Raw genomic sequence first — 26,177 nt, 5'->3', positions numbered from 1 at the left:
AACAGGGAACTATACACGTAGCATGGTGTAGTTTTATCAATCAATGTCTATCATTTAGCCATTTAGCCCAAAGTGGGAAAAGTGAGTCAGCTTTGCCTACTCTTAATTGGAACCAATAATATTTTCATTTCACTGTAACATTTAAGACACAATAATAGATATATTAATGAACCAGCTTAAATGGAAGTTACAAAAAGCAATGAACATGAAAATGTTGATTATAAAATTACAATATTATCCGGTAATAACTATAAATTATAATGCGTATTTTCATGAGTGACATATTCTACTGCAGCGTAAATGAAATTCAAAGTTCTCTGATTTTAGTGTTTCTGCCTTCCAGTATAATTCTGAGAATTCTATATCAATAGATATTTCAAAATGTTAATAAAAAGTAAAATTGTAACTCTATGGGATACCCATTATAGTTTTCAACGATAAGTATAAAATCTACTCATGATACTTTTTTATCAAATAACTTAACTTTTATTATTAACCCAATCCTCTGTATTCTTTTGCATATTTTTTTCAACCAGAATTTGTCAATAATGTCTTATTTTGCTGAAATTTTATTTTTCTATCTTCTTGTCAATATTTATGCACTCCGTCTTTTATGCCATTTTTATGAATTGTTATGCATTGTTTATAGTGTGTGCTGTGCTTATTAATACTGAAATTATTTTTCAACAAACTTTTACAATTTTCACTAGATATTCAATTTCAAAGATGCTATATTAATTGATAAATACAAAAGTTTATGTTATAGTTTTTATGTGTACAGAAGTTCAGAATGTCTATGTTATTTTAAGCAATGTTTAACCAGAGAGTGTGTATTGTTCTTGATTTATGTAAACTCTTCTATTTGTATAAGTTTTGTTTGTATAAGTTTTTATTATTTTCAATAAGATTGTGTTCAGTTTGTTGATAGATGTATGGAGCTTAAAACCAAAATATGATAACAATCTTCAAATAACCCTTTACATACTGGAACTGGGAGGTCCCTGTGTTAAGCCTATGGGAATTAGAGAATTCAGTAATCAACTGGTTAACATACCTTTGAGACTACAAAGTAAGAAACAGGGTTTAGCATTAGTTATACCTTATATTTATACCATCTCTCTATTACTAAACTTTTGCCACTAAAGTTGGAATAAATATTCTTAGTGATCGATTCTCGAGAGCCAAAGAGATTGATCAATACAGTCCTGGGGATGATATACTTTATCGAGAATAAACCATATTGTCACGATCACTTCATGAACAGAGGTCAGAATCGGTGACTTAATATAATTATTCCAACTTTTTGGGCAACGGTGCTTTGATTTGTTTATTTAACGATAGTATGACTTGAAATTAGTGAAAACAAAATATTTATCAATAAAGTCATGGGAAGATATACTTTATCTGTCAAGAATAAACCATATTGTCACGATCACATCATGAAAATAGGTCAGAATCTGTCACTAAAAATATTTATTCCTACTTTATGGGCAACAGCTGTATATGATTCGTTTATTTAATGATATTATGACTTGAAATTAATGATAACAAAAAGGGGTGATGTTCATAATTAAAGCTATTAGAGTTAAATGAATGGAATATGTCATCAAAAAGTTGTGGCAGGTTGAAAGTTTGTTAAGTTCAAAAAACCACCATGGGAAGTAGAAATGTCTAGATTAAAATTCAGAGCATCTTGTATGTATGACTCTAAGATTGCTTGCCCGGTCATTTCTCAGTTATTGTTTATGTGCAATACAAATATTGACTTTGTATTTAACATACATTCCTCATCTGCATGTACATGTATAGACATTATAACATTTAATATTTATAGGAGAATATTTAAAGCAGGCGCTTTTTCAATTTGGCATTGTTTTAAATTGGCAGATTTTATCAAAGTTCGTCCATTTCAAATTCAACTACTGGCATATTTACCAGAACATAAATGCCTCTTCTCTCTCTCTGTAATAATAACCATATATTTGACATTGAAGAAATAGAATGTTGTTATCTTGCTTACGAAACATGTAAAGTGTTAATGTATAATCGTATTGACTATAAATTCATAGTAAACCCATGTGATGTAATGTAGATAATTACATACCGGTAATAGTCATATATAATTACAACATTGATGTACATTAACTGTAAAATAAGTGTTGCATGTCGACTAGCAGTTATCCTAGTGAAAGGTTTACTTCCAGTGATTTGTGATATATTTCACCTACTGTATAAGTCACTATATTCACAAGGGTTTATTTTTTCAAGAGTCACCAAGTTCAGCTGATGCACAAATTGTATGGAGGAAAATTCAAGAGTAATTACTTATAGAATATGAAACGTTTCGATACAATTTGAGTTTTGTGTAATGTAAACTTTCCACACACCAAAAACATCTTCTTGAGTTATCTTCAGTGAAATCTTTAAATAACTGGTTGCATGGTATACTCTTACATTAATTACTGAGCCAAAATTAATGCATTGTTTTGAAAATTACAATAGGGCCTTAATTCTTGATAGATCTCACAGTTGAAACTAGACCCAACGCTTCAGTCTCTGATATCAATGGTTGTTCCGCTGAGATTACATCTGGCTCCTCTAACGGCCTCTATACATAGAAGGTTGACAAATGTCATATTTATTAAAGAATGACTCATACCAGGTGGTTATTTCTGTCTAAGTTAAAACATGGTATAAGCTACATCACTATGAACTACAACACTATGAACTACAAGGACTATATAATTATTCACAATATAAATGTTTGATGCTGTAATATTGCCTATTTATGCATGTACCTTGCATTGCGTACAACACTGGTGTAAACTGTTCAATTTTCCTCTGCAGAAGTTAATTTAATGAATGGAATTCTATATGTATATTTTGTGTTCTGTGTGTGATGTGTGTGTCATATAGTTATAGGAATAAATTATGCAGCATTAAAATATTGAGAAAACGTATTATACACTTGTAATATTTCTGAATAAATCTGTGGTACTCGATGTGATTGAGAGAGAGAGAGAGAGAAGGAGAGAAGTAGATAGAGAAAGATGAAAGGGAAGGAGGATCAAGAGAGAGATAATTCTAGAGAAGAGAGATGTTGGATAAATACATGTTAATACAGATCCGAGTCCACATTTCCTTAAAGTATTTCATAATGAAACTCATTTGAAGCTATTGTATCTATTAAATCTGATCATGTGTAAACAAAAAAATGAATCAATATGTATCTAAGGGGGGGGGGGGGGAGGGGGTAAAATATGTTTCAAGTTTTGCAAGCTCATTGTGTTTGTTGGTGCAATTGCTATATCAAATTATACGGGTATATTGGTATGTAAACCCTTTTTTTCTAACTTGCTAATATTGTTTGATCGGCAGGCAGTGTGATAGGGTCATAGTACATAGATCAAGGTTAATTAGTGTATCCTGGACTTTAGACTGTAAACTAGCTGCTAGATGATTCTTCTGATCCATATGTACATACATAGTCAAATTCATAATTATAATACACAATTTTCCAACAAATTTCATTTATGGTCTGTTAAGTCTATATGAAGCTAAATCAATGAGTTATCTAGGTCCTAAACATGCAGCCTGGAATATGATTACCCAAGTAATAATGAAATCACAATTCATTATCTTCCTTTAGAAAACAATATAAAATCTACTATTCGAAATAAAAGATCAGCACAGTTGTTGCTTTTTTTAAAAAGATCTGAACCCCCTTTCATTGTTGTTTTGTTTTCTTTTCTTTTCTTTTCCCCATTCATATATTTTTTTCTTCTCTCTATTTCACTCTCTCTTGTCTTATAGATAGTTGAAGTATTTGTACTTTACTTATTTTAATTTATTGTTGTGTGCTTATATATTATAATATTTTGTATTTCTTTTTGTTTTGTTTTTCATTCTGTAATGGGCGATCCAACTTCACAGATTTTCGCAACATTCATGGAAAGCCCCGCATATAACCTTTGTAAACATAGTTAACATTTACTGTTACTTTGTATATTTAGATTTTTATATTGCGAAATAAAATTTAGCTAAATGACAATTTGGAGTCAGTGGCAATAATAGACTAGACTAATCTAGCGGCGCGGCGAGTGACGTCATGATGTATACTTGGCAAAAACGTAAACATTACATATGCCATTGGAAAGTCCCACAGCAGAGACCAGAGAGTCAGAGAGCCGAGTCATTTAATCATCGTTCTTGCGTAAGAACTAATCACTGAAATATAATATTTTGAGTTGCGAATTTGGGTGATCAGTTTTCTCAGCGATGAAGTCGTTCAAAGAAAGGCGAAGTTTTGGTAAGCATTGAGAGAATAATTGAAGAAAAAAACAGTCGATCTTTTTGAAAGTTTGACTGTGTGTGATGTGACTTTGTGAGAATCAATGTTTTGACTGCATGCGCCTATGGCGCTGGCATATGCAGTGCAGTGCTGAAGTTGCTAGCTGAGTACCGAGTGTCTAGCTCTCTGACTCTGAGACGTGTGTGGCATGCATGTGAGTTGTGGTGCTGTGACTTTGTTTGCATATGCATGAATCAATTCAAATGCCCATGCATCTGCATAAAGCATATGCATATTGGCAGTAGACTAAGTAACTTTTTTAATTTGCATACCATCTGCAGATCTGATCCGGAAAGATTGTGTATGCGGACAGTTGATTTAAAATAGCAATATCTGATATGAGGAAGTTAACAAGCAACATTAAATGAATCGTAATTAAAAGACTATTCTGTTGCCAATATTATAAAGGACAAATATTGATGATAATTAGGGCTATTTGATGAATATAAAGAAGTGACTTCAGCTACATTGTGTAAGTACCCATCAAAATCTTATTTATTACAGTCATATTGCTTCCTCATATTTTCTCCAAGGCCAATCTTCAGTACCAGGGTATCTACTATTTATGATGTCACTAATTGATAATTCCAAATGCTGCACCTAAGTTCTGCCCCTCTTTTCATTTCTCCTAATGTAGATGACAAATGTATAGATCTAGGCCAAAGTGTTTCATTCTGTCTAATGTATTACGAAAGAATCAAATGTAATGTAGACCTAGATCTATAACATTTTTGTTATTATCATTTTCTTTGATTTAAATTTTGTTTCTTCATTTTGCAGAGCAAAGACGGAAGGATGTGGAGGAAATACGCTGCAAACATCCTCACAAGATTCCAGTAAGTAAAATGAGTTGCTTTTCTGACTAGTAGCCTAATTAATATGAGAAAAGAGAGAGATCAAGAGAAAATGTTAACATTGAAAGTGTTTTAAATTTGTTTCTAAAGATAGGCAATATGGGCATTACTATCATAGCAGCTTGATCCAATGCTGTATTAATTGCACCTTGTTAATAATTGGCACATATGTATACAATCATACACCCTATCCTTATGGCACACACTATACCAAAGTTCTGCAAGGCTCTTCAAATTAGAAGGAAGCAGACTCCACCGAAGAAGAAGAAGAAGAAGGAGGGAGGGAGGGAGGGAGGGAGGGAGGGAGTAACCGGGAGGAGGAGGGAGGAGGATTTTTATTGATACATGTATTTCAAAGGAAAACTAGAGTCTCAGTATTCTACATATACATGTATATGCTGAAGTGAGGCTAGTTTACAGCTTCTAATGCTCATGCTTTCATCCACAAATTATATTTTATCTGATGAAAGGCATTGTTTATGTTAATTTAGGGAGCAACAATTTCCCAGCCGGAAAGGTAATGATTAATATCGCTGTATACATTGTACGTTTTTCTTTGCAGGTGATCATTGAGAGGTATGAAAGGGAGAGGAGTCTACCCCTGCTGGATAAATCAAAGTTCCTAGTACCTGATCATGTGACCATGGGAGAACTCGTCAAAATTGTCAGGTGACTATGAATAAAGACTCAATGTATATGTTTACAAACAGAATATTGACTTGTTACATTACATTGTAAACTGATTTATATTATGTTTACAAACTGAATAATGATTTATTACGTGTGCATTGCATTGTAAATTGATTTATATGTTGAAAAACAGAACATTGATGTACATCAATGAAGTTGAATAAATATACAATATTCAAAAAAGAAAATTTCAGGAGGTTTTGTGCAGTGGTTTACCCTGTCATATCTGAGCGGGCCCTTTGAGGCAAAGACGCTTCAGCAGTGAGCTATGAAACCTTTATCATTTTACTGCAATGTTCATGTTCTCAAAGTAACACACAATCACTCTTAACAATTTATTCTCTTTTCTTTTGTTTTATTCATCAGACGAAGACTCCAACTCAACCCCCACCAGGCCTTCTTTCTTCTCGTCAACCAAAAATCCCTCGTCAGTGTTTCAACGTGTGTCTCTGAGGTGTACCAGTGTGAGAAAGACGAGGATGGCTTCCTGTATCTTGTCTATGCTGCACAGGAAACATTTGGTTAATGGAACTTTTCTTGAGGTATTGTGGACTGGTAACGCCAAAGCGAGTGCGTGGGACTGCATATATGAAATTGTAAACTTTTAGAGATCATACATTGGCTAGCTGCACCAGTGTGATGTGTCTGGGACTACATGTAAGTGATTTTCAAGAAATGATAAACCATCACCAGATGTTATGGTTGGGACTACATGTAAGTGATTTTCAAGAAATGATAAACCATCACCAGATGTTATGGTTGGGACTAAATGTTTAAGTGATTTTCAAGAAATGATAAACCATCACCAGATATTATGGTTGGGACTACATTTGTCTGATCATCGGACCAGCTTCTAGTATTATGAGTTCCAGTAGTCATGAAAGCAAATCGGATCATGATCACGAATTAAATTGTCTTCGTTATTTTAGCAGCTTTTACAGTAAACAAACTAAATATTCATACCTTTTGTAAATTTTGATGTTTTTTGTGTTTTCGTATTTCAAGAAGGAATGGTGAATTGGTTGAATACTTTCAGATGCAAGCTTATACACTGTATACCACATTCTCAAGAAACTTAAATTGGAACGAATCAAGTTTTCACAAACATATAGGTAAAATTTACAGTACCTTGTAAGGTATGACATGACCTATTCTTGGTTGTTTGGGATATTGTAATTATTTTATTCGGTCTGCCGTCTGTCTGCATTCCACGTTGTTGGTGTGACCTTTGTATGATTGTCATGTAGTACTTGATTAACATATCTTGATGAAGTCACAGGTTTTAGGAATGAACATTTCGGAAAATCGTGAAAAGCAGATAGCCCGAGAGATAGAAATACATGTATGAAGGAATTTCCTTCATTCATTTATTTTATTTTAAGGGTTCTCATACATGTATGAGGCTTACCCAGAATTACAAAAATACAACAAATGTATTCAATATGATTATACACTATTATTAAGATTGAATGAACATGTATATACGATAGAAAAAATTAAAAGAATTATTTAGCAAGGCTTTTACTAATTTAATCATTTCATACAGTGCATCCAAATAATTGATACCTTTTCTTTTAGGGCATACATGTACATGATATACAGTATATGTATGTTACTATTGAATAACTGAGGTAAAGTTATATACCCAGTCATTTTTATTTTTTTAATTCTGGAGCTAAAGTCGTGATGAACTTGATATAAAACATCAAATGTACATGTACAGTATCATGTAGATTATTGTTTGAAAATAATACCAAAAATGAGAAGATATTTAATTGTAAATTCAAAATTATGTTGAGACCCATATTACGTAAAATTTTACTTTATCAGTACTTCAGTTATAAATGTGATTTTATCATTTTTTTTATTTCACAAGTTGTAAATAGTGCTCATTTAGATGGTGCATGTAAATTGTCTTAATTTGATATTATTATAGCGCATGTTATTGTTATGTAACCAAAAAAATTTAGAACATTATACATGTAGATAAGGCATTAATATTCAATAATTTGGGCCATTTGTATGAAATGCCAATGAAGAAGTGCAACATATGCTCAAAGTCGGAAGGTTTCATACTATACAAATACTGATACAAATGTTTACTACTTTGAGGGGCACAGTTAAAAGGTGATTGCGAAACTGTCCTGTGCGTGTATCTATTGTTAACTTTACGCTCAGCCACTGCATCTTTTTACTGTATGCGCAATTAAAACTACTGTATGCCTGGTCAATAAATGTTGGCTATACTGCCCAGCATTTAGCAGCAAATTGGTTGTCTTCAGTTTTGACCAATCAGAAGTCTGGAATCTTCATACGCGTTTGTAAAAACAAATAAGTTCTTTAATTGTAGATGGTTGTTGAATAGAAGATGTTCCGTTTACATATACTGCCAAGAGCTTGTTATATTTTTAATCTTGTAACCATGTCTACCCATATGTTGTGTGTCCGGCAGTCTGGTTGTCCGGATCAATTATTTCCGACCTTTAAACTGAAAAAGTTTTCACCCAAGTTGTCAGAAATGTTTAACAAGATATGTCAACAATATTAATATAAGGCCTAAAAAAAAAAGATGTTGTATTGCCCTTTAGGTGCCAAAACATTGGATGGTCGGTCGGTCAGATTTTTTTTTTTTTTTTTCTCCCTCTTTGGGCTGATATTTCTCAGTTTTGAATGCTTTAAAACATTACTTTTCTAAAAAAAAGAAGATTTTTTTGGTCGGTCGCAAAGGGCAATACAACATCTTTTTTTTTAGGCCATATGGATGACAAGTTTTTGTGGAAGTAATTGCCATTTGTCTATTTTTATAAAATCCAACTGCAAATAAAATAGCTTCCCACTCATCTGAAGACCAGTTCATAGATGCTTTAAAAGTTTTCGTTGCTTTTATTGCTACTGAACTAATTACACCTCGTTTTTTTTTCTGAAATTCAAGTTCGATTGATTATATATCTGTTTTTAAGGCATAATCATCGCTATGTTTAGTATCATTAGAAAGTGTATTTCTTCTTCTTAAAAAATGATGCCCCATTTGTTGTGATTTTTCAGTCATGGAATGTGCATTACGGTATATCAAAATATAGAGCAAGGTCAAAATTTGCACAATGCACCGCTCATGTTCGGCTGTGCATTCTCCTTTCTTTGAAGAGTGTATCACTGCTGTGTAGTGCACTGCATAACAAGACCAGTGCATACCAGCAAATTGTGCAACTTTTCACTTTTGACCCTGCCCTTATTCTGATGTCCTGCTCATTCTATCCCTGCAAAACCTTCACAAATATAAAGATGTTATCATTTTAAAGAGCAATAAACATACCGGTACTTTCTAATAAAACCAAAGCAAAAAGCGATAATTATCTCATTAAAAAAGGGAGATATGATCGATTCAACTTCAGCTTATATCATTCAACAAGTCTATGACTATTATTTTGTGATTAATTTTTCCTCTGTGTTTGAATTTTGATGTACGTGCATGTACACTTAAGCCCTATCATTAGTCATATATACATGTATGCAGCATTTAGAGGAGCTATTTTCGTGAGCCATTATGTGCTTTATATCATAAAGCTAAACAAATATATATTGCGATCTTGTTATATCTACTGTATCATAAAATGTGTTATTTTCTGTAAAGAAGAAGAACATATAGGTGGAAATTAAAGGATTTTATGAAATTATTTCCATATTTTTCCTGTGTGCTCAATTCAAGAAATGTTTTCAGGGGCTGTATTCTGAAAACGATGTTATCTTCCATGGTAGAGAAAACAGTGTAATAACACTCAAACTGTGCCAACACCTGCCATTAACCCATGACTTGTCCTAATTTTAATTTATTATGACAACTAATATAGTATTACTAACATGAAGAATAACATCGTTTTCATAATGCCACCCCAGAATTTTTGTAACTCCCATTTGTTTTGTGTTTTCCGTCTTGTATATTCAAGCTGTCCCCTTCTTTCCATATTCATCCATCATGTCCATCTCCTTCTCTTCTCCAACTTTCCGTCTGTAATCCTTTTCTCCATATAAGGTGTAGAGGGAATAAGGAGTTGGGACACATTCAAAAGTAAGTAAATGAGAACGAGAGCGAAAAGGAAAATATTGAGATGGAAGCAAGAGAAGAGATATATTCTGAGATATGTTGTAAAACAAGCCAGCAAAATAATGAACCATACTGTTGACCTAGATGAAGTCTGTAAGGAAAGAGTAGTATCTAAGGCCCTATCCATTATGTCTGATCTTACCCACCCCCTTAATGACCAGTACATACACCTGAGGAGCGGACGAAGATTGAGATCTATTAACCCTATTTAGCCCGGGGGGGGGCTTGAGAAGCCCCCCCTCGACATTTTTCGCGATAATTTTTTAACGCAAGAAAATCTTGCACTGAAATTTTGTGACTTTTTTCTTTCGAGTCTTGCGCATCTTTTGAAAGAAATTTTTCGAAAATCGGACCTACCATTACGAAGTCACGTGTCCTTTTGTCTTTGCATGTCAGCCCGAAAATCGCTCATTTTTGTGATTTGTGTACAAAACATATGTAAATCTCATTTTTCAAATAAAGAGATAAAACATTGGTTATTTGGTCTTGTTTATAGTTTAGGTGTTTATTTTTGGGTCAAAATAGTTGAATTATAGTTGGAAATGAAATAAAACAACAAAAACAATAAAATACATAACTTAAAAAAAACAAAGAAATACATAAGAAATTATCAAAACAATAGATAACATAAGGAATAACCCTGGTTTTTCAATTTTTTGTGTTGTATTATTATTCCAAATGGTCTAACAAATATATGTAGTGAGAAAGAATGCTTAAATATGAATAATGTCTGATTTATGGGCAAAAATGTGAATTTTATGACCTTATTTGCATAAATTACCATAAATATGCAAATGAGTGAATTTTTCAAAAAATTGAAATTACCATAGTATTCTATACACTTCACTTGACATGTATGCAAATTTTCGCGGCGATCGGGCGTTTCACGGCCGAGATCATAGGGGGGGGCCTGAGAAGCCCCCCCCTGGGCTATGCAGTTTCAAAATAGCCCGGGCTAAATAGGGTTAAAGCAAGAACTAGTCGCCGCATTAATTCATTCATACCACTTTCCATAAGAGTAGTTAATGAAACCCAGTAAAGAATAGAGAATGTGAAAACCATGCAAAATACCCTCATTGACATGTTACACGAATATATATATTGTTTTAGTATACTTACTTTACTGTTGTACCTCTACTGTTATACCATATCAAGAAATAATTTTTAACACAAAATACCTACTTTAGATTAGAGCATATAAGAATTTAAAAAATGGAGGGTATGTAAGAAGAAAGAGAAGAAGAAGAAGAAGAAGAAGAAAGAGTATTTAAATGTATATTCATCATGACCATGTATATTATATCAAATGTATACTAAAACAGGGCCCTATGAATGTCAATTATATGTTGTTCCTATGTTCATTTATATGTTGAAGCAAGATTGTTCATGTGCATATAAACAATTATCCTATATGGACTCAATAAAGAAATGAAATGAAATGAAATATTTTCCTCTACTCTCTCTCTCATTCTCATTCTCTAACTTTTGAATGTGTCCCTAATCCTTACTCCCTCTCCACCTCATATCAAGCCACTTCTCTCGCTACTTCCTTCTTATTTTTCCCTCTTGCCGTCTCCCCCATCTCACACTCTGGTTTCATCTTCAACAAAGCTTGAAATACACAAAATACTTTACAAACATTTTTATGAAAATGTTATTATCATACATGAGTCTTTTACAAAACATGATGATCTGTCTATTCCATACAAATATAGTATTTCAGAAAAGCCACATGAACAGGAGAATTCTCAAGGAGAAATTAGAATTAGCATTGGTATTTAAGAAGACAAAGACATGATTAGAGTTCATGTTCAATAATTCTTACTAGTTCTTTATTAGTCTACATTTAAGATTCATCTTGAAGTTCAATTGCACAGTACTTTTTCTTCTGAGTAAAAAAACACAAAAAGATTAACATGTAACATCAACAATATTTTGCTTTTTCAAAGCATGGAAGCGCAAATTTACAGCAAAATTATGTAATATTAAATTCAGTCCCCTAATTTCCTCCATTATTTCATGCTTTTCAAGCTACATGTAATATCCAGCTTGAAAAAAATGATTACAAAGTTTTCAAAAATGTTTCCCTGTTTATATATTTTTCATCAAATAGAATTTTACCTTCTATACTTTGATTTTTTCCCTCATTGAGAAGAAAAGGTTTTGTTATTGAACTAAAAAGTCTTTCCAACTAGAGCTTGGTGCATGATACCTCATGCTCAAGTTCACCTCGTACGTCACATTATCATGTCATGCTAAAAGGCATTAAATCATGCCAAGAGAATCATTATTTATATTTATATATCTCTTCTACATTATCATAAGAAATTTAATTAATAGCCAGGAATAAATCTCATCTTTCAGCATACCCGTACAGGTATTCTTGGGGTGAGGTTTCCTTTAATATTCATCAAGTTTGCTATGCACTCGAATTTGGTACTGCTTGATGGAAATATAGGATGGAACAAGCCTTCTGAGAACTTTTCCTGGGGGTTCCAAAATCTGACATTGTCTTTCTCATGAGCTGTTGGTCAATCTGTAGGGCTCTACAGAGGTCAGCACCCCTTGGTCCTACTGCCCTACTTCTTACAGTTCTATTATATTTCTCTTGGCATATTCATGACGTAATGAAGCTGGAAGATTTATTGACCAAGGATGCTAGCCATTGCTGCCCCTATAGCATTGGTCAGGTTCCTACCGATAGGGTCATTGCCGTAGTCTAAGAGGTCCGTAGTCATAACATAGCTGAAGATTCTATGGATTGAGAAAGGTAGCCATTGCTGACCACATAGCGTCGGTCTGGTTCCTACCAATAGGGTCATTGCCGTAGTCCAAGAGGTCAGCGTTCCAGGGCCCTACTCCGTAAAGACCCATCTTCTTGGCATAGTCGTAGCGGAGCTGTAGGCTCTGAGTATCGTCATACCACACTTGATACGCCTCACCCGTTTCAGAATTCTGTAAGTGGGATGGAATATTAAAATCATGAAAAGACCGGTGTACTATCATATTTCCAGCATACTTTTTAAAGGCATCATTTAAAAATGTTAAATCTGAGAGGCATGGCCCTACGTGTTATCAGTGTCTGATATAGTGAAATATTGAAGCCCTAAGAAATTGTAAAAATCTTTGAGTGACCGGTTTTACCATACTCATTTTCCCCAATAGACTGTAGTGTTATAAAAATGTTAGGAAAACGGTTTTTGACATTTCGATTTCCAATCATAAATATCTTGATAATCAGACATGCAATAGGTTTGTAAAAGTCATGGGGTTCCTAACTGACATAAAGGTTTATACTTATGATTGCAGCATGAGCTAAATCAAGGATTTTGTTTGAGAAGCTGAGACAAAGATTCCCACCCTTTAAGCAAGGGTTGTACTTGAAAGCTTGCCCAATGTTTGCCCAACAAAGCAACAAGTTCTATATGCAGACTGGATTTTGAGTATTGTAGTTCATTCAGGTCCAGTAACATGTTAATAGAATAACTCGTCACTTAGGTCCCCCAGAAAAGAAACATTCATAAATTTGAATATGATAGTAAACCAGTCTCATTATGGGGACAAAGAATCTCTGTACTTCTTAGTAAATCTTAGATTGGTTCCACATTTTAGATAGAAATATTGGATTGAAATATTGTTATCCCTCATTTAATTTTCAAAATTAATACCTTGTAATCAAAATAAGGCGCTTTGTAAGTTGCATTCCATTTTCTGCCCGTCGTAGAGTTCAACACCAGGAGTTTCATGACGTTGACAAAGCTCTTCTGATTACCCGCCGCATCACTGCAGTTCACGCCACGGAACGGCACCTCAGGAATGGTGCATACGTCGGTCTGTGGAGAGAAGAAAGTGTTCAATATCGAGTGTGAGAAGACTTCCTTTTGCGACAGCCACCCAACTTGATCAGAAAATATGGGTACAGTTTCAAATCGAGGGGTCAGTGACACAAAGACATAACTCCATTTTGAGAAAAAGTGGTTATGTGTCACCGAGCACTTGGGCCTCAAAGAGTTAAATCTATGTTTCACTGGCCATTGACTATAATGGGGTGTTGGGTGGAGTTAAGTCTTTGTGTTTCCTGGAAAGCCCACATTTTTTTGAACGTTTTGATATCAAATACTCATTTTGGCAAAGTATGGAGTTACATCTTTGTGTCACTGAACCCTCGAAAAGATATATCTAATAATAATATGATATATAAAACATGATACAAAAGGATGAGGGTTAGGGTTAGATGACATAGTGAGTAGCGCCATCTATGGCACAGGAGATGTAGTCTGGATTGTATCTATTAAGGTATATCGCCGCTCCATCTTAACTCGTTCTCGCAGATAGCATGCTGGACTGCAGACTAAAGGATCAGAAGTTCGAATCCTCCAAGAGACCAGTTTGTTTGAAGTTTGAAGTTTGTGTGCATGATGTTCTATGCAATGTCGAAAATGTTTGCTTGGATGGACAGCATGCAAGAGTATGAATACATTGAAGGAAGAATGGAAGGAGAGAAGAGAGAAAGTGTTGGCTAGAGCTGTAATCGATCAATTTAGGTCTCTGACGCAAAAGGAAATCTTTCTAGCCATTCCTGGCATTGGTTTCTCAAGGGACGTACACATCATGGTCACAAATCTACAGAATTTACAATTTTTATAATTCATTATTGAAGGAAAAATATTATCTAATGATCATAGTTGAGAGACCAATAGTGAGAGCAACCAGTGGCATGAACTGCCTGCCATAGTTAAGTCCAACTTAAAGCTTATCAACACTAGTGTGGCTAGGAGAGATTAGACCACACAGCGAGGTCACCGACAGGTGGCTATCTCATCAACTCAGCTCTCAAATAACATAAGAAATAGAGGATCATGGGGGACCAACAGGCACCGATTGGGGAAGTTTTCTATATAGAGGGAGCAAGTAGCTACAAGTAGGACAGTGGGGCTTTTAAGTCCAACTTAGTCCTTGTGAAACACTCCCCAGGAGTGGTAAAAAAACAATTTCTTACCTCAGACACAGTCAAGCATTTGTAGTTGTATCCATACCAGGGTACTCCCAGGACAAGTTTCTTGGCAGGTATACCTAGCTTGAGGAATGCTTCAACACCTACAACAAAAATAAGAGTAAAAGTCAAATTATTTCAATTTCAATTTCATTAACTTCCACAGATTCATAAAAAGACAATATAAATTACAATCAAATATAAAAGCATTAAAACAAAAGATGAACCTGCAGGGGGGGGGGGGGGGGGGGTGGGTGATCAAAAACCAGAGGTTTATCAGGGATCATCCCCTGCTTAAAATTACAACATTTAAATACGTTTAACAATGTTAAATCTGAAAAGCATGTGTTATCAGTGTCTGTGATATGGTGTAATATTGAAGCCCTAAAAATATTGTGCTTCAAATTGATCATAAAGTGCCTCAAAAACGTAAAAATCTTTGAGAGACCGGTTTTACCATACTGGTACCGGGGTACTATTTTCCACAATAGACTGTAGTGTTCTAAAAACTGTTAAAGGAGCTACACAAAGAAAATTCACTAACAACTCATAATTAGAACAAATTACATATGGATGGAAAGATTTTCTCTTGAAAAACATGAACAATTTGCTGAGAAATCATATACGGTAGATATCATGGAAAGGCGTAAAATGCAATTTTTCAAGACCCTCCTTAGACCCCCGAACGCCCCTGAACGTAAGTCAAACACACAAGCATAGTGAGCTCTGAATTGTGACGTCACACACTGGATGAACAGCTCAGTGCCGTGTAGCAGTATGCAGCTAGCCAGCCGTGTCCCGTATGTGACGTCACAAATATTGACGCTCTACAAAGGACCGCTGAAGGCAGAAAATCTGGATCTCAAAACTAACATTCTTGAGAGTTGATCACTGCGGGCCCCAAACATATTTTTAAGAGAAGAGTTGTTGTATTTGATCGACAAGGCTTCCCCTTCGCAATGATATGAGTTTTGCATCAATTCAAAACACTTTTGATTTCTACGTGTGGCTACTTTAAGAAAACAAATTCTGACATTTCGAATTCCAACCATAGATATCTTGATAATCAGACAGGCAGTTGGCTTGTAAAAGTCATGGGATATATGTATGACATAATGGTTTATAATTATGATTGCAGCAGGAGCTAAATCCATGATTTTGTTTCAGAATCTGAGGCAAAGATACAGAGTCACTTTAAAGGGACTTTTTAACATTGTTCAGATGAGAGATAGTGGTGCTAAGGTAGTGACTTCAATGCTAGATGTACAATTAAAGATAATCTGAAAATTTGAGCGAAAACTGACCATTATTCATGGTACAAATTGGGAAAAACTGATCCGATCGATTCCTTAATTCTCCCAACGTTATTATTACAATTTAATTACATTTTAGGTGAATGGAAATCTCACAAAGCAATAAAATGGCTCTACATTCCATTCCAGACATTTAAGTGTTGACAGATTTTTTATAGCCTGTTTGTATGTCCTTTTTTCATGGAAAAACGGTTGGGAAAATTCAAAAATGGTTGGGAGAATTTAGATTCAGAAGCGCCGCACATCGACGCCCGTTCGAAAACCAGTTGAACATTGTTAAAAATCTTCATATTGCGTGAATAATTTCGGATTTGGGGCATCGTAGTTGGATAATCCATACATACAAACATAATTTTACGTGTTTTGCATCCTGATTCAACAGATTTGTGAAATCAACCATCACAATGTTACTAAGTACCTTTAATATAATACAATTATATTAAATATAATATAATATAATATAATTTGTACATACAATACGTGCATGTTCTGTAATATTTACATGACTTATTCACATAATTGCGACTTAATTAATATTTTCCTATTGACATTACTGTTTACTAGGTTAAGGATATATGTTTATTTTGCAAACGAGTATTATTTTTGTAACTGTTCTGTATAAATGTTATAAACGATGTAAATATGTTCATTCAGGGCCCCATGGAAGACCACTACTTGTTGGTGAATGGGCTACCCTGTCAAAAGATTAGAAATAAATAAATAAATAAAAATATCTAATGCAACCTAATAAAGAAGGTATATGTACAGACCTTGTGCTGTTTGGTCATATGGCGAGTTGGCTTTGGCGATACAGTCTCCAAAGATTTGACTCTGCTCATCGTATGACATGACGAAAGCTATATATGGGACAACACTCATGGTGTCGGGGCTAGTACTACCTTGATTTCCTTGTCTTTCTATGCTCATTACTCAGCCAGTATACATTTTCTTCCAAAATTGTTTGGCACATGTCATTTATTTGTAATCTTGAACATTCAGTGTAAGTTTCGTTAGATTCTGTGAGAATTCATTTTCTTTTTTTACCAGAACTCAAGTTTATATATCTTTAATATCTAATGCAACCTAATAAAGAAGGTATATGTACAGACCTTGTGCTGTTTGGTCATATGGCGAGTTGGCTTTGGCGATACAGTCTCCAAAGATTTGACTCTGCTCATCGTATGACATGACGAAAGCTATATATGGGACAACACTCATGGTGTCGGGGCTAGTACTACCTTGATTTCCTTGTCTTTCTATGCTCATTACTCAGCCAGTATACATTTTCTTCCAAAATTGTTTGGCACATGTCATTTATTTGTAATCTTGAACATTCAGTGTAAGTTTCGTTAGATTCTGTGAGAATTCATTTTCTTTTTTTACCAGAACTCAAGTTTATATATCTTTAATATCTAATGCAACCTAATAAAGAAGGTATATGTACAGACCTTGTGCTGTTTGGTCATATGGCGAGTTGGCTTTGGCGATACAGTCTCCAAAGATTTGACTCTGCTCATCGTATGACATGACGAAAACAAAGTCGACCGTGTCGGCGATGGCCTTGTGGTCATAGCAACGAAGGTCGATACAGTCAGGTGACCAGGCAACATCAAAGGTCACCTGAGGGAGGGTTGGGAAAGGAATGGGCATAGTTAATTTACATTAGTGAAATCATGTTATAAAACATCATTTCATATAACAAATAAAACATAATCTTATAACAAAAAATAGCATTTTGTTCGGACATTAGTAAAATTACCCACACTCGGTACCTTTAAATCAGTCCAAAGACCCTCGGCTATCGCCTCGGGCGTGTTAGCCTTTTCCAAAGGTACCTCGTGTGGGTAATTCTTACTAATGCTCTCACGGCCATTATACGGATAATAGCGGAGAAAGCCAGTTTCTATTAGGCAGAATTTATCCCTTATCGGCCATTAACCGGATAATGGCTTCTAATACAAACATGCTGTATGTGACATGCTTTGACTGAAAAGGGTCTGTGTCTGCAAAATGACCCAAGACTACATTTTACCTGTAGAGGTGTTGTGGTCGAGTGGATAAGTCACAGGACTGTGGATGACAAGGTCCGCGGTTCGAGTCCTGCCGCGGCACTAATGTCCTTTGGCAAGACATTGATCTACATTTGCCACACTCAACCCAGGTGATGTAAATGGGTACCTGGCAGGAATTAATTGCAGCCGTGCTATAAAGCCGTGCTCAAGTCTAACAGATACGAGTGCTATACAAGAACCCAATATAATTATTATTATTATTACCTGAGAATGTGGGATGGATTGCTTGAAAACCTCGGTGGTCATCTGGACAAAACTGGTCAGTAGCGGAGCTTCTTCTTTGGTCAGCGCGAACTCAATGTCCAGATTGATACCGTCCAGGTGATTGATGACTGCAAACTCGACCTTTGACATGACCCATTCAATCCGGGCCGTGTCATTGGTCAGCAGATCAGCCCCAAATCCACCTGAAAAAAATCAATAAAAAAATCAATGGTTATCAATTGAATATAAGCATAGCGTTATATACAATCAGGGGGGTGTTTCATAAAGCTGTGCGTAAAGTTACGCATGACTTTACCAATGACTTGAATATGAAGAGCTGAATGGGATTCTCAAATCCTTTTAATTGCATTTCAGCTAAAGTTGAAATATGCAGATGTAGATTAACCTTATCATTATTAACAAAACATTTTAATGCAAAGTGTATTTTTGGTTAAAATTTAATTGAGATTATAGGAAATACACTCACACAATGTTAAAATGTCAGGAAAAACTTTGGACATCCCATTTGGCTCTTCATATTCAAAACATTTGTAAAGTCATTCGTAACTTCATGCACAGCTGTATGAAACACCCCCTGCTTTAAAAACATATCTTTTCTTTAGCAGTTTGTTTCCCTAAAAGTTTGGGGAATTGGTAAACTTAATTTTAAAATGATCATGCTGATGAATTAGGTATTGTCTTTTTGAATGCTTCCAGGCTCGTAAAGCGGGTCTGCACTACTTGTAGCTATAATTGCGCCCTCTATATAGCCAATAATGCATAAGTGGTACCAGTTGATCCTCCATGGTCCCCTTTTTTCTTATGTTAATTAAGAGCTGATTTGATGAGGTAACCACCTGCCAGTGACCACGCAGGGAGGTCTAATACCTCCTGGCCAAACTAGTGCAGATAGGCTTTAATTTATCCTTTAGTTGGTGATGTACTTATTGATATCTTTAAGTATACTTGGCTATAATAGTTGAATTGTATTACTACTATAAAGCCAAAGTACTAGGATAGCTCTGACTTTTTGCTCTGTTTTGCTTTATTTTTGTTTTAAAGCCCATCTGTACTAGTAAACAACTGGAATTAGACCACCCTGCAAGGTCACTGGACAGGTGGTTATCTCATCAAATCAGCTCTCAATTAACATAAGAAAAAGAGGTTCATGGGGGACCAATGGTCACCGATTATGCATTGTTTGTTATATAGAGGGCGCACGTAGCTATAATTAGTGCAGTGGGGCTTTAATCTTGTGATTAGTTTGAAAACTCTTCAAGGTCTTTTCAAATTAATAAAGTTTATTAAAAAAATTAAAAAATAAAATCTTACCCAGATCAACCACTCGAACCCCCTTGGAGTGAGCGAAGCACATTAGCTTTGGGTCGTAGTAACCAAACATAGTGATCGTTGTAATATGATCCCAATCATAGTCTTGCCAATTGTGAGACGACACAGAGAACAGAAAAATCTGAATAAAGAATAAATTAGTAACAATAATAATACATGCATACTGATATTTATATAGCGCCTTAAAATAACATGCTCAAAGCGCTTTACATTAAATAAAACAGAATAATTATTTTGCTCTCCAAGTGCATGTAAAGCTGTGTAAAGTAATTCAAAAAAGTTGTGCACCACAATGCCACATGAACCATAATATTCTGCTTATATAGCACTTAATACATCAACCATGTCTCCAAGCGCTTTACAGATATATATACAATTACCCCGGTCAACAGATTCAGGCTTGCCCGCAAACAATGTATGCACATCCTCCACTCCCAGGCATTATCTTATAGATGCTCACAATGCTGAGCAAACTACATTAACTTTTGCATCCTCTCGGGTACCCATTTAACACCTGGGTGGAGAGTGGCAAACATACAGATTAACGTCTTGCCAAAGGACATTAATGTTGGGCTGGGATTTGAACCCCATACCTTGTGATCGTGGTCAGGTGACTTATCCACTAGACCACAACGCCTCTACAGGCATCATAAAAGAAACTGAATTTTAAATCAGAAAAGCAATATTTTAATCCCTCTCACAAAACATGTGACATATATAATAGTCATTACACAATTCCATATACCGGTATACTGTAAGACTTGCAATCTGCAACACAAATTTAGCTGGTAGCATTAAAATTATGTACTGTGCTTAATCCATTGCCAAAAGGGACAGGGTGACAGTCCTATACTAAAACCAATTGGATTTAAAGGATTCACTAGTCAATGGGTACATGTAGTTAATTAAAACAAAATTCCTTATGATTTTCTTCAAACAAAACAATCACATGACGTACAATGCCATAGAAAAGCAGAATTAAAATTCTTTCTCCATTATAACTTCTTGGTTCAAAATGTATTCATCGATCATAGCAATCAAGTGCCTGACTTTTGGTTTCAGTTTTCTTGTGAGGATGAAGTAAGTCCTTATATACCAGTATGTGATCTCAAATCAAATAAGGAAGTTCCTGAAAAAATTCTTAGCACAATGGCAATGTTGATCTACACGATCCGGCCACCTGAATAAAAGAGACCAATTCTCACCATTTCCACTTCCTTATTTCATGTTAAATGCAGATGCATGGGCAATTTCAACAAACATGCATTAATGTGCATGCTTGCTGCTATATTTGCACATGCTTACATCACGCATCAACATGCATTCATGACTCTGCCTGCTTAATTTTGCATGCTTTTTTTACTTCATGAATAGGTGCATGCATACTGCTTTTAAATAGAAAACTTGCATAAACGTGCCGCATTGCTCGCATTGAGTTTCTACATGTGTTATAAACAATCCAGAATAAATCATAGCAATTTTCTATCAAAATATGATTCCCATACCAGAACTCAGGTATCAAGCCTTATGATGGTTTTGTGAAACGATGCCCTATATAGCTAGTAGGAGACTTTATTTCTGTGTGTTAAAGCCTCACTGCACTACTTAGAGCTACTTGCGCCCTATATTGCAAACAATACCTAAGCGTTTGTCCCACGTACATGGTCCCCTTTTTCTTGTGTTAACTGAGAGCTGATTTGATGAGATAACCAACTGTCAGTGGCCATGCAGGGAGGTCTAATCCCTCCCGGCCAAACTAGTGCAGATAGGCTTTAAAAAAAAAGGTTGAGTTCTGGGAAGAGGTGAAAAATAATTTGTGAGCTAAATTGAGGTCAATAATGGCTAAAAGCAATTTCAAATTGCTAAGAATAATATCAGCAAATTGGTAAATTGGTCCAATTAGCAAATTGACCAATTTTAAATTTGGATGCATGCGTACGCGTCCGCCATGACACCCGCAGGGACATGGGTGTGACCAAAAGTTTACCTGTGACGTCAAGTTCATGCGTATCAAATATCATCCAGGAATATACAATGTATGGCGGAAATATAGTCAATAATAGAAATTAACAAAATGGTGCATAGATGCTAGTCACGCATCAGTAATAAAGAAAATCTCTTTGTTAGGATCAATAATCATGCATAATATAATACATCCACAGGGGCATCCAAATATATCAAAATTGTAAAGATTCACTATCCACCCAATTTTCAAAATTTCCCAAAACTTTGTATTACCTTTAATGCTTGGGGCACTGTCTTTTTAAATTATGACCAAATAGCTAAATGGCCCTTTGAGAGCCTGAAGCTTTTCAAAGATAAAGAATTATAAATCAGTTGCCAGTTTTGTCTTGTAGCATGGACCTACATGTACCTGTAGATTGACTTCCCATAGCTCAATGAAAAATGTTCAACTTTGCTTTATGCGCATGAGATATCTCTGAACAACCAATTGTTTAAGGAATTTTGTAAAAAATTGACAATCCAATTAAGCAATAAGTGGATGAAATCCAACGAGTTAATATCAAATACTAATAAAACTAATTATATTATATTTGGAACTAAAACCAAAATTCCAATGGTTTTAAATTTGTTCTATTCAAATAAAAAGATAACTCAGGTGTCAAGTACAACATTTTAGGAGTAATTGTAGATGAAAAACTATCTTGGAACCACCATATGTAAATCATCTTTGTAACAGTTATCTAAAAATATTGGTGTCTTATTCAGATTGATTTTTTTTACCTCAGACTGTTTTGAAAATGTTATACCATATGTCCTCATTTCTTCTTCCCATTTAAATTATTGTAATATTGTTTGGGGTTTCACTTCTAAGAGAAATATTGAACAAATTTATAAATTACAGAAACATGGGATTCGCCTTATTACACACTCTTTTTTATCTGTCTCATACTCCACCATTATTTACAAAAATGCAAATACCATACTATGATTTAGTAACCTTAAATAGTGCAATTTTCATGTTTCAACTGTGTAATAAACTTCTTCCAAAGAATTATGATTATTTTACTTTTAATTGTTCCATTCAAAATTACAATACTATAAATGCTCACAATATCCACCTCCCTTTAAACTGCATATCAACAACTGAGAATTATTTAATTTTTTACAATGGACCAATTATTTGGAATAACCTCCCAATTAATCTCAAGAATAGTAAGACCGTAAAACAGTTCAAACGATTAGTTAAACAACACCTCCTAAATGATGAATATTTTGTTGATGTTTCCTATCTTTTCTTCGATCCTTAGCATTTTTTAAATATTTTTAATTGTGATGTTTTTGTTATGTTTTCCTTGTTATCATTTTTGACATTTTCTTACAATTTATAATATGAAGTGCTTGTCAGTTTTATTAAAGAATGACCCATACCAGACGGCTTTTTCTGTTTTAGTAAAATTGTAAGAACTCATACTTTTTGTTAGTATTTGTATCTGGCGAATAAAAAAGGAAATAGCTGGAGTAATTAGCTCCAAAAATTGCATTTGTCAAAAACATGAATAGTCCTGATCCTATAAATAGGCTAAAAATACATGTTTGAAGTACATGTAAGCACTATAAGCATAATGTAATTTTTGACCGTCCAAGTTGGGGACATGCATGTTTGGTTTATTATGTTTGGTTTATAATGTTTACAGTATGTTTTACTTTTTTTTTTAAACAGAGCCTTTATGCTTTACTCTTTTAGTTAACACCATATTTTTGGCTATTGTGGTTTTATAGATCGGGGATTGTTTACAGTTTTCCTATTGAATGTTTGGTTTTGGTACAGGAATGTGTTAGATGTTATTGGCTTTTTATATTTTTAATGATTTACAAATAGTCAGTATTTCAGAAAGAAATTTTACACCAGTACTAGTAGTATTCACCTGTTTCAAATCTTGATAACATTTGTAAGAATCATTCACCAAATAATAAAAAAGTTTAAACATATAAATCTTCCAAGCTTTTTGAATATTTTAATATATAAAGTATTAAAATGAATCACTATATTTTCCCAAATTATAAGACATCCATAATATTTATCCAATTTGTTTCGGAGGCTTCATTTAGTGTTAACCACATGTATCATGGTCTTTGCCAACCCCTTAGGATCAAATGGCATAGGCCATGCCATCCAAAGACCATTTGTAACAGAAATTTGGTGGGCAAAGAACCCTCTAGAAATGTTTGGGAAGCAGTGTGTACAACCCTTTTAAGACAATGGAATAATAATAATAATATTCGGTTCTTGTGTAGCATATATTGAACGTCTCTATGCGCTTCCAAATTTGGAAATTATTACCCCGGCTTTAGCATGGCTTCCATTACGGCGCTTAAGCATTTCAAGGAATTAATTCCTGCCAGGTACCCAATTTACCTCACCTGGGTCGAGTGTGGCAAATGTAGATTAATGTCTTGCCAAAGGACATTAGTGCCGCGGCAGGACTCGAACTGCGGACCTTGTCCACGACAATAGACCATGAAGATCATGAAGATATTGACAAGGTTACAGCAACATGTGCTAGCAACATCTGATACTAGATAGCATCTCTTCCAGACAGGCATAAACACTACAGACAGTTCTCTCATTTCCTTACTGTTATCCACAATAATATACACTGTAGAGGCAAGAACTGTATATTTTGTCCTTAAATTACTTAACTTGTACTTTTTTTTTAAATGGGTCATTGTAATGGAACTGATGTGTGAAAGTTATTAAAGTTTATTAAAGTCCAAGAATAAGGATCGTCTTCATAAACGAGGATCGTCTGCATTTTCGCAGACGTTTCATATTTTTGATCGGCGCATTGGCGATGCAAAAAACGGATTCTGCAATGATTTTCTTGATGCATTTTACATTGACTTTGTACAGAGACCTTCACATTATGAGCAATAAATCCTTGGGAAGACGGACAACCCATAAAAGTAGACGGTGAACTAGGGTTATTTTCCCCCGGGGAATCCATTTTTGGCATCGCCAGCAGGCCGTTCTGTAACATGAAAAAAAACGTCCTCGAAAATGCAGACGATCCTTATTTTTGAGGACGCATTTTGTCCTCGTTTATGACTATGAGGATATCCTTGTTTATGAGGACGATCTTCATTCTCGGACCAGCGCCCCTACTGATAATGAAGACTCAATTTCATCATTATATGCGTGTCATAATTCATTGACCAAGTTCAGTTCAAGTCTCAAAATGAAAATAGAATTTTATTTTCAAATGGAATGGAAGCATATAGATTTCTAGGCCTAGATCTATATTAGGTCTATAACCAAATTCTAAAAGTCACTTAGATTATAAAGGCTAAGTATATAATCGCATGCAATGTATACCGTTACGTTACGTTACCTCTTTTGTTCGTGTTGTTTTGATGGTGTCGCAAAGTGATGGGTCAGTACATGGACAGTTCTGTGCAGCCAAACGTCTCATCGCGGAGATGTGCTCGGAGAACATCGGGGACCCGACTTGCTGAAGTTCCGCTCCGAGCCCGTGTTTTGAATGTACCTCATTTTGAAGGCATGTTACACCACCATATAAAGTGAAAGTCACTAAAATCGACCAAATTACTGTCAATTCCATGTTGAGAAAGAATAGTCTAATAGACACAGGTTATGTGTCGTTCAACTTCAATAGACTACAGAATATTTTTTCTTCAATCGGTAATAGTCTACTACATGTACGTGCACAACGCAACGGGGATAACCCTGAACAGTCACGTGACAGGAGGGAAGTTGATCATGTGATTCGAACTTTTAAAGGTAATACAAAGTTTTCGGAAATTTTAAAAATTGGGTCGATAGTGATTCTTTACAATTTTGATATATTTTGATGCCCCTGTGGATGTATTAGCCCCTAAAACACTTCTGCTTTAGAGAAAAATTGAATATAAAAGTGGGGGGGGGGGGGGGGGGGGGGGGTCATTTTCAACCCCCCCCCCCCCCAACAAAAAAAAAAAAAATTGGCAGTAAAAGTGGTTTCGCGATAGAGATTTTTCTTATGTCCCCCCTCCCCTCAGTACGCCACTGCCCGTAAAAGGTGAGCCCCCTATATTTTTGCCCCCCCCCCCCCCCCCCCCCTTGACCCAAACTGCTTCCGGCATGCCTGCCACAGGCCTATACCATAGGGTCTCTTTTTAAAATTAGAGAACGGAATAATTGCTCTATGATTTAGTTCATCTGTGACAAAGGGAAGGATGGGTGTGTGAATAATTATGGAACAAATTAATGAGATTTGTACCATTTT

The 26,177-nt window shown here is 35.0% G+C and overlaps 2 protein-coding genes across 2 annotated transcripts; one reads left to right on the top strand and one right to left on the bottom strand.

The window, feature by feature from the left end:
- The first annotated feature begins 4,160 nt into the window (after nt 1–4,160).
- Nucleotides 4,161–8,216, top strand: LOC578390 (microtubule-associated proteins 1A/1B light chain 3A). The gene is made up of 4 exons (XM_778560.5): nt 4,161–4,309; nt 5,132–5,187; nt 5,768–5,874; nt 6,262–8,216. The coding sequence occupies exons 1-4, from the start codon at nt 4,279–4,281 to the stop codon at nt 6,419–6,421; spliced, it is 354 nt and encodes a 117-aa protein (XP_783653.1). The 5' UTR covers nt 4,161–4,278; the 3' UTR covers nt 6,422–8,216.
- Nucleotides 8,217–11,627: 3,411 nt separating this feature from the next.
- LOC588307 (di-N-acetylchitobiase) lies at nt 11,628–25,652 on the bottom strand. Its single transcript, XM_030995009.1, has 7 exons — nt 25,284–25,652; nt 19,912–20,050; nt 18,580–18,782; nt 17,752–17,923; nt 14,997–15,094; nt 13,666–13,830; nt 11,628–12,952 (listed from the first exon to the last, which is right to left on the bottom strand). Exons 1-7 carry the CDS (start codon nt 25,512–25,514, stop codon nt 12,752–12,754), a joined length of 1,209 nt encoding a protein of 402 aa, XP_030850869.1. The 5' UTR covers nt 25,515–25,652; the 3' UTR covers nt 11,628–12,751.
- Between the last annotated feature and the right edge of the window lie 525 nt (nt 25,653–26,177).

This window comes from Strongylocentrotus purpuratus, unplaced genomic scaffold (genome assembly GCF_000002235.5).
Source record: "Strongylocentrotus purpuratus isolate Spur 01 unplaced genomic scaffold, Spur_5.0 spur5_contig_852, whole genome shotgun sequence".
Lineage (NCBI taxonomy): Eukaryota > Metazoa > Echinodermata > Echinoidea > Camarodonta > Strongylocentrotidae > Strongylocentrotus > Strongylocentrotus purpuratus.
This window is presented reverse-complemented; position numbering and strand designations above follow the sequence as displayed.

Excerpts from the sequence above, each read along its gene's own strand:
- LOC578390 (XM_778560.5), top strand. The coding sequence starts at position 4,279 with ATGAAGTCGTTCAAAGAAAGGCGAAGTTTTG. Across the intron at positions 4,310-5,131 it reads CAAAGAAAGGCGAAGTTTTG|AGCAAAGACGGAAGGATGTG; the intron begins GTAAGCATTGAG and ends TTCATTTTGCAG. Across the intron at positions 5,188-5,767 it reads AACATCCTCACAAGATTCCA|GTGATCATTGAGAGGTATGA; the intron begins GTAAGTAAAATG and ends TTTTCTTTGCAG.
- LOC588307 (XM_030995009.1), bottom strand. The coding sequence starts at position 25,514 with ATGGAATTGACAGTAATTTGGTCGATTTTAGTGACTTTCACTTTATAT. Across the intron at positions 13,831-14,996 it reads AATGCTTGACTGTGTCTGAG|ACCGACGTATGCACCATTCC; the intron begins GTAAGAAATTGT and ends TTCTCTCCACAG. Across the intron at positions 12,953-13,665 it reads CGCCTTATTTTGATTACAAG|AATTCTGAAACGGGTGAGGC; the intron begins GTATTAATTTTG and ends TCCCACTTACAG.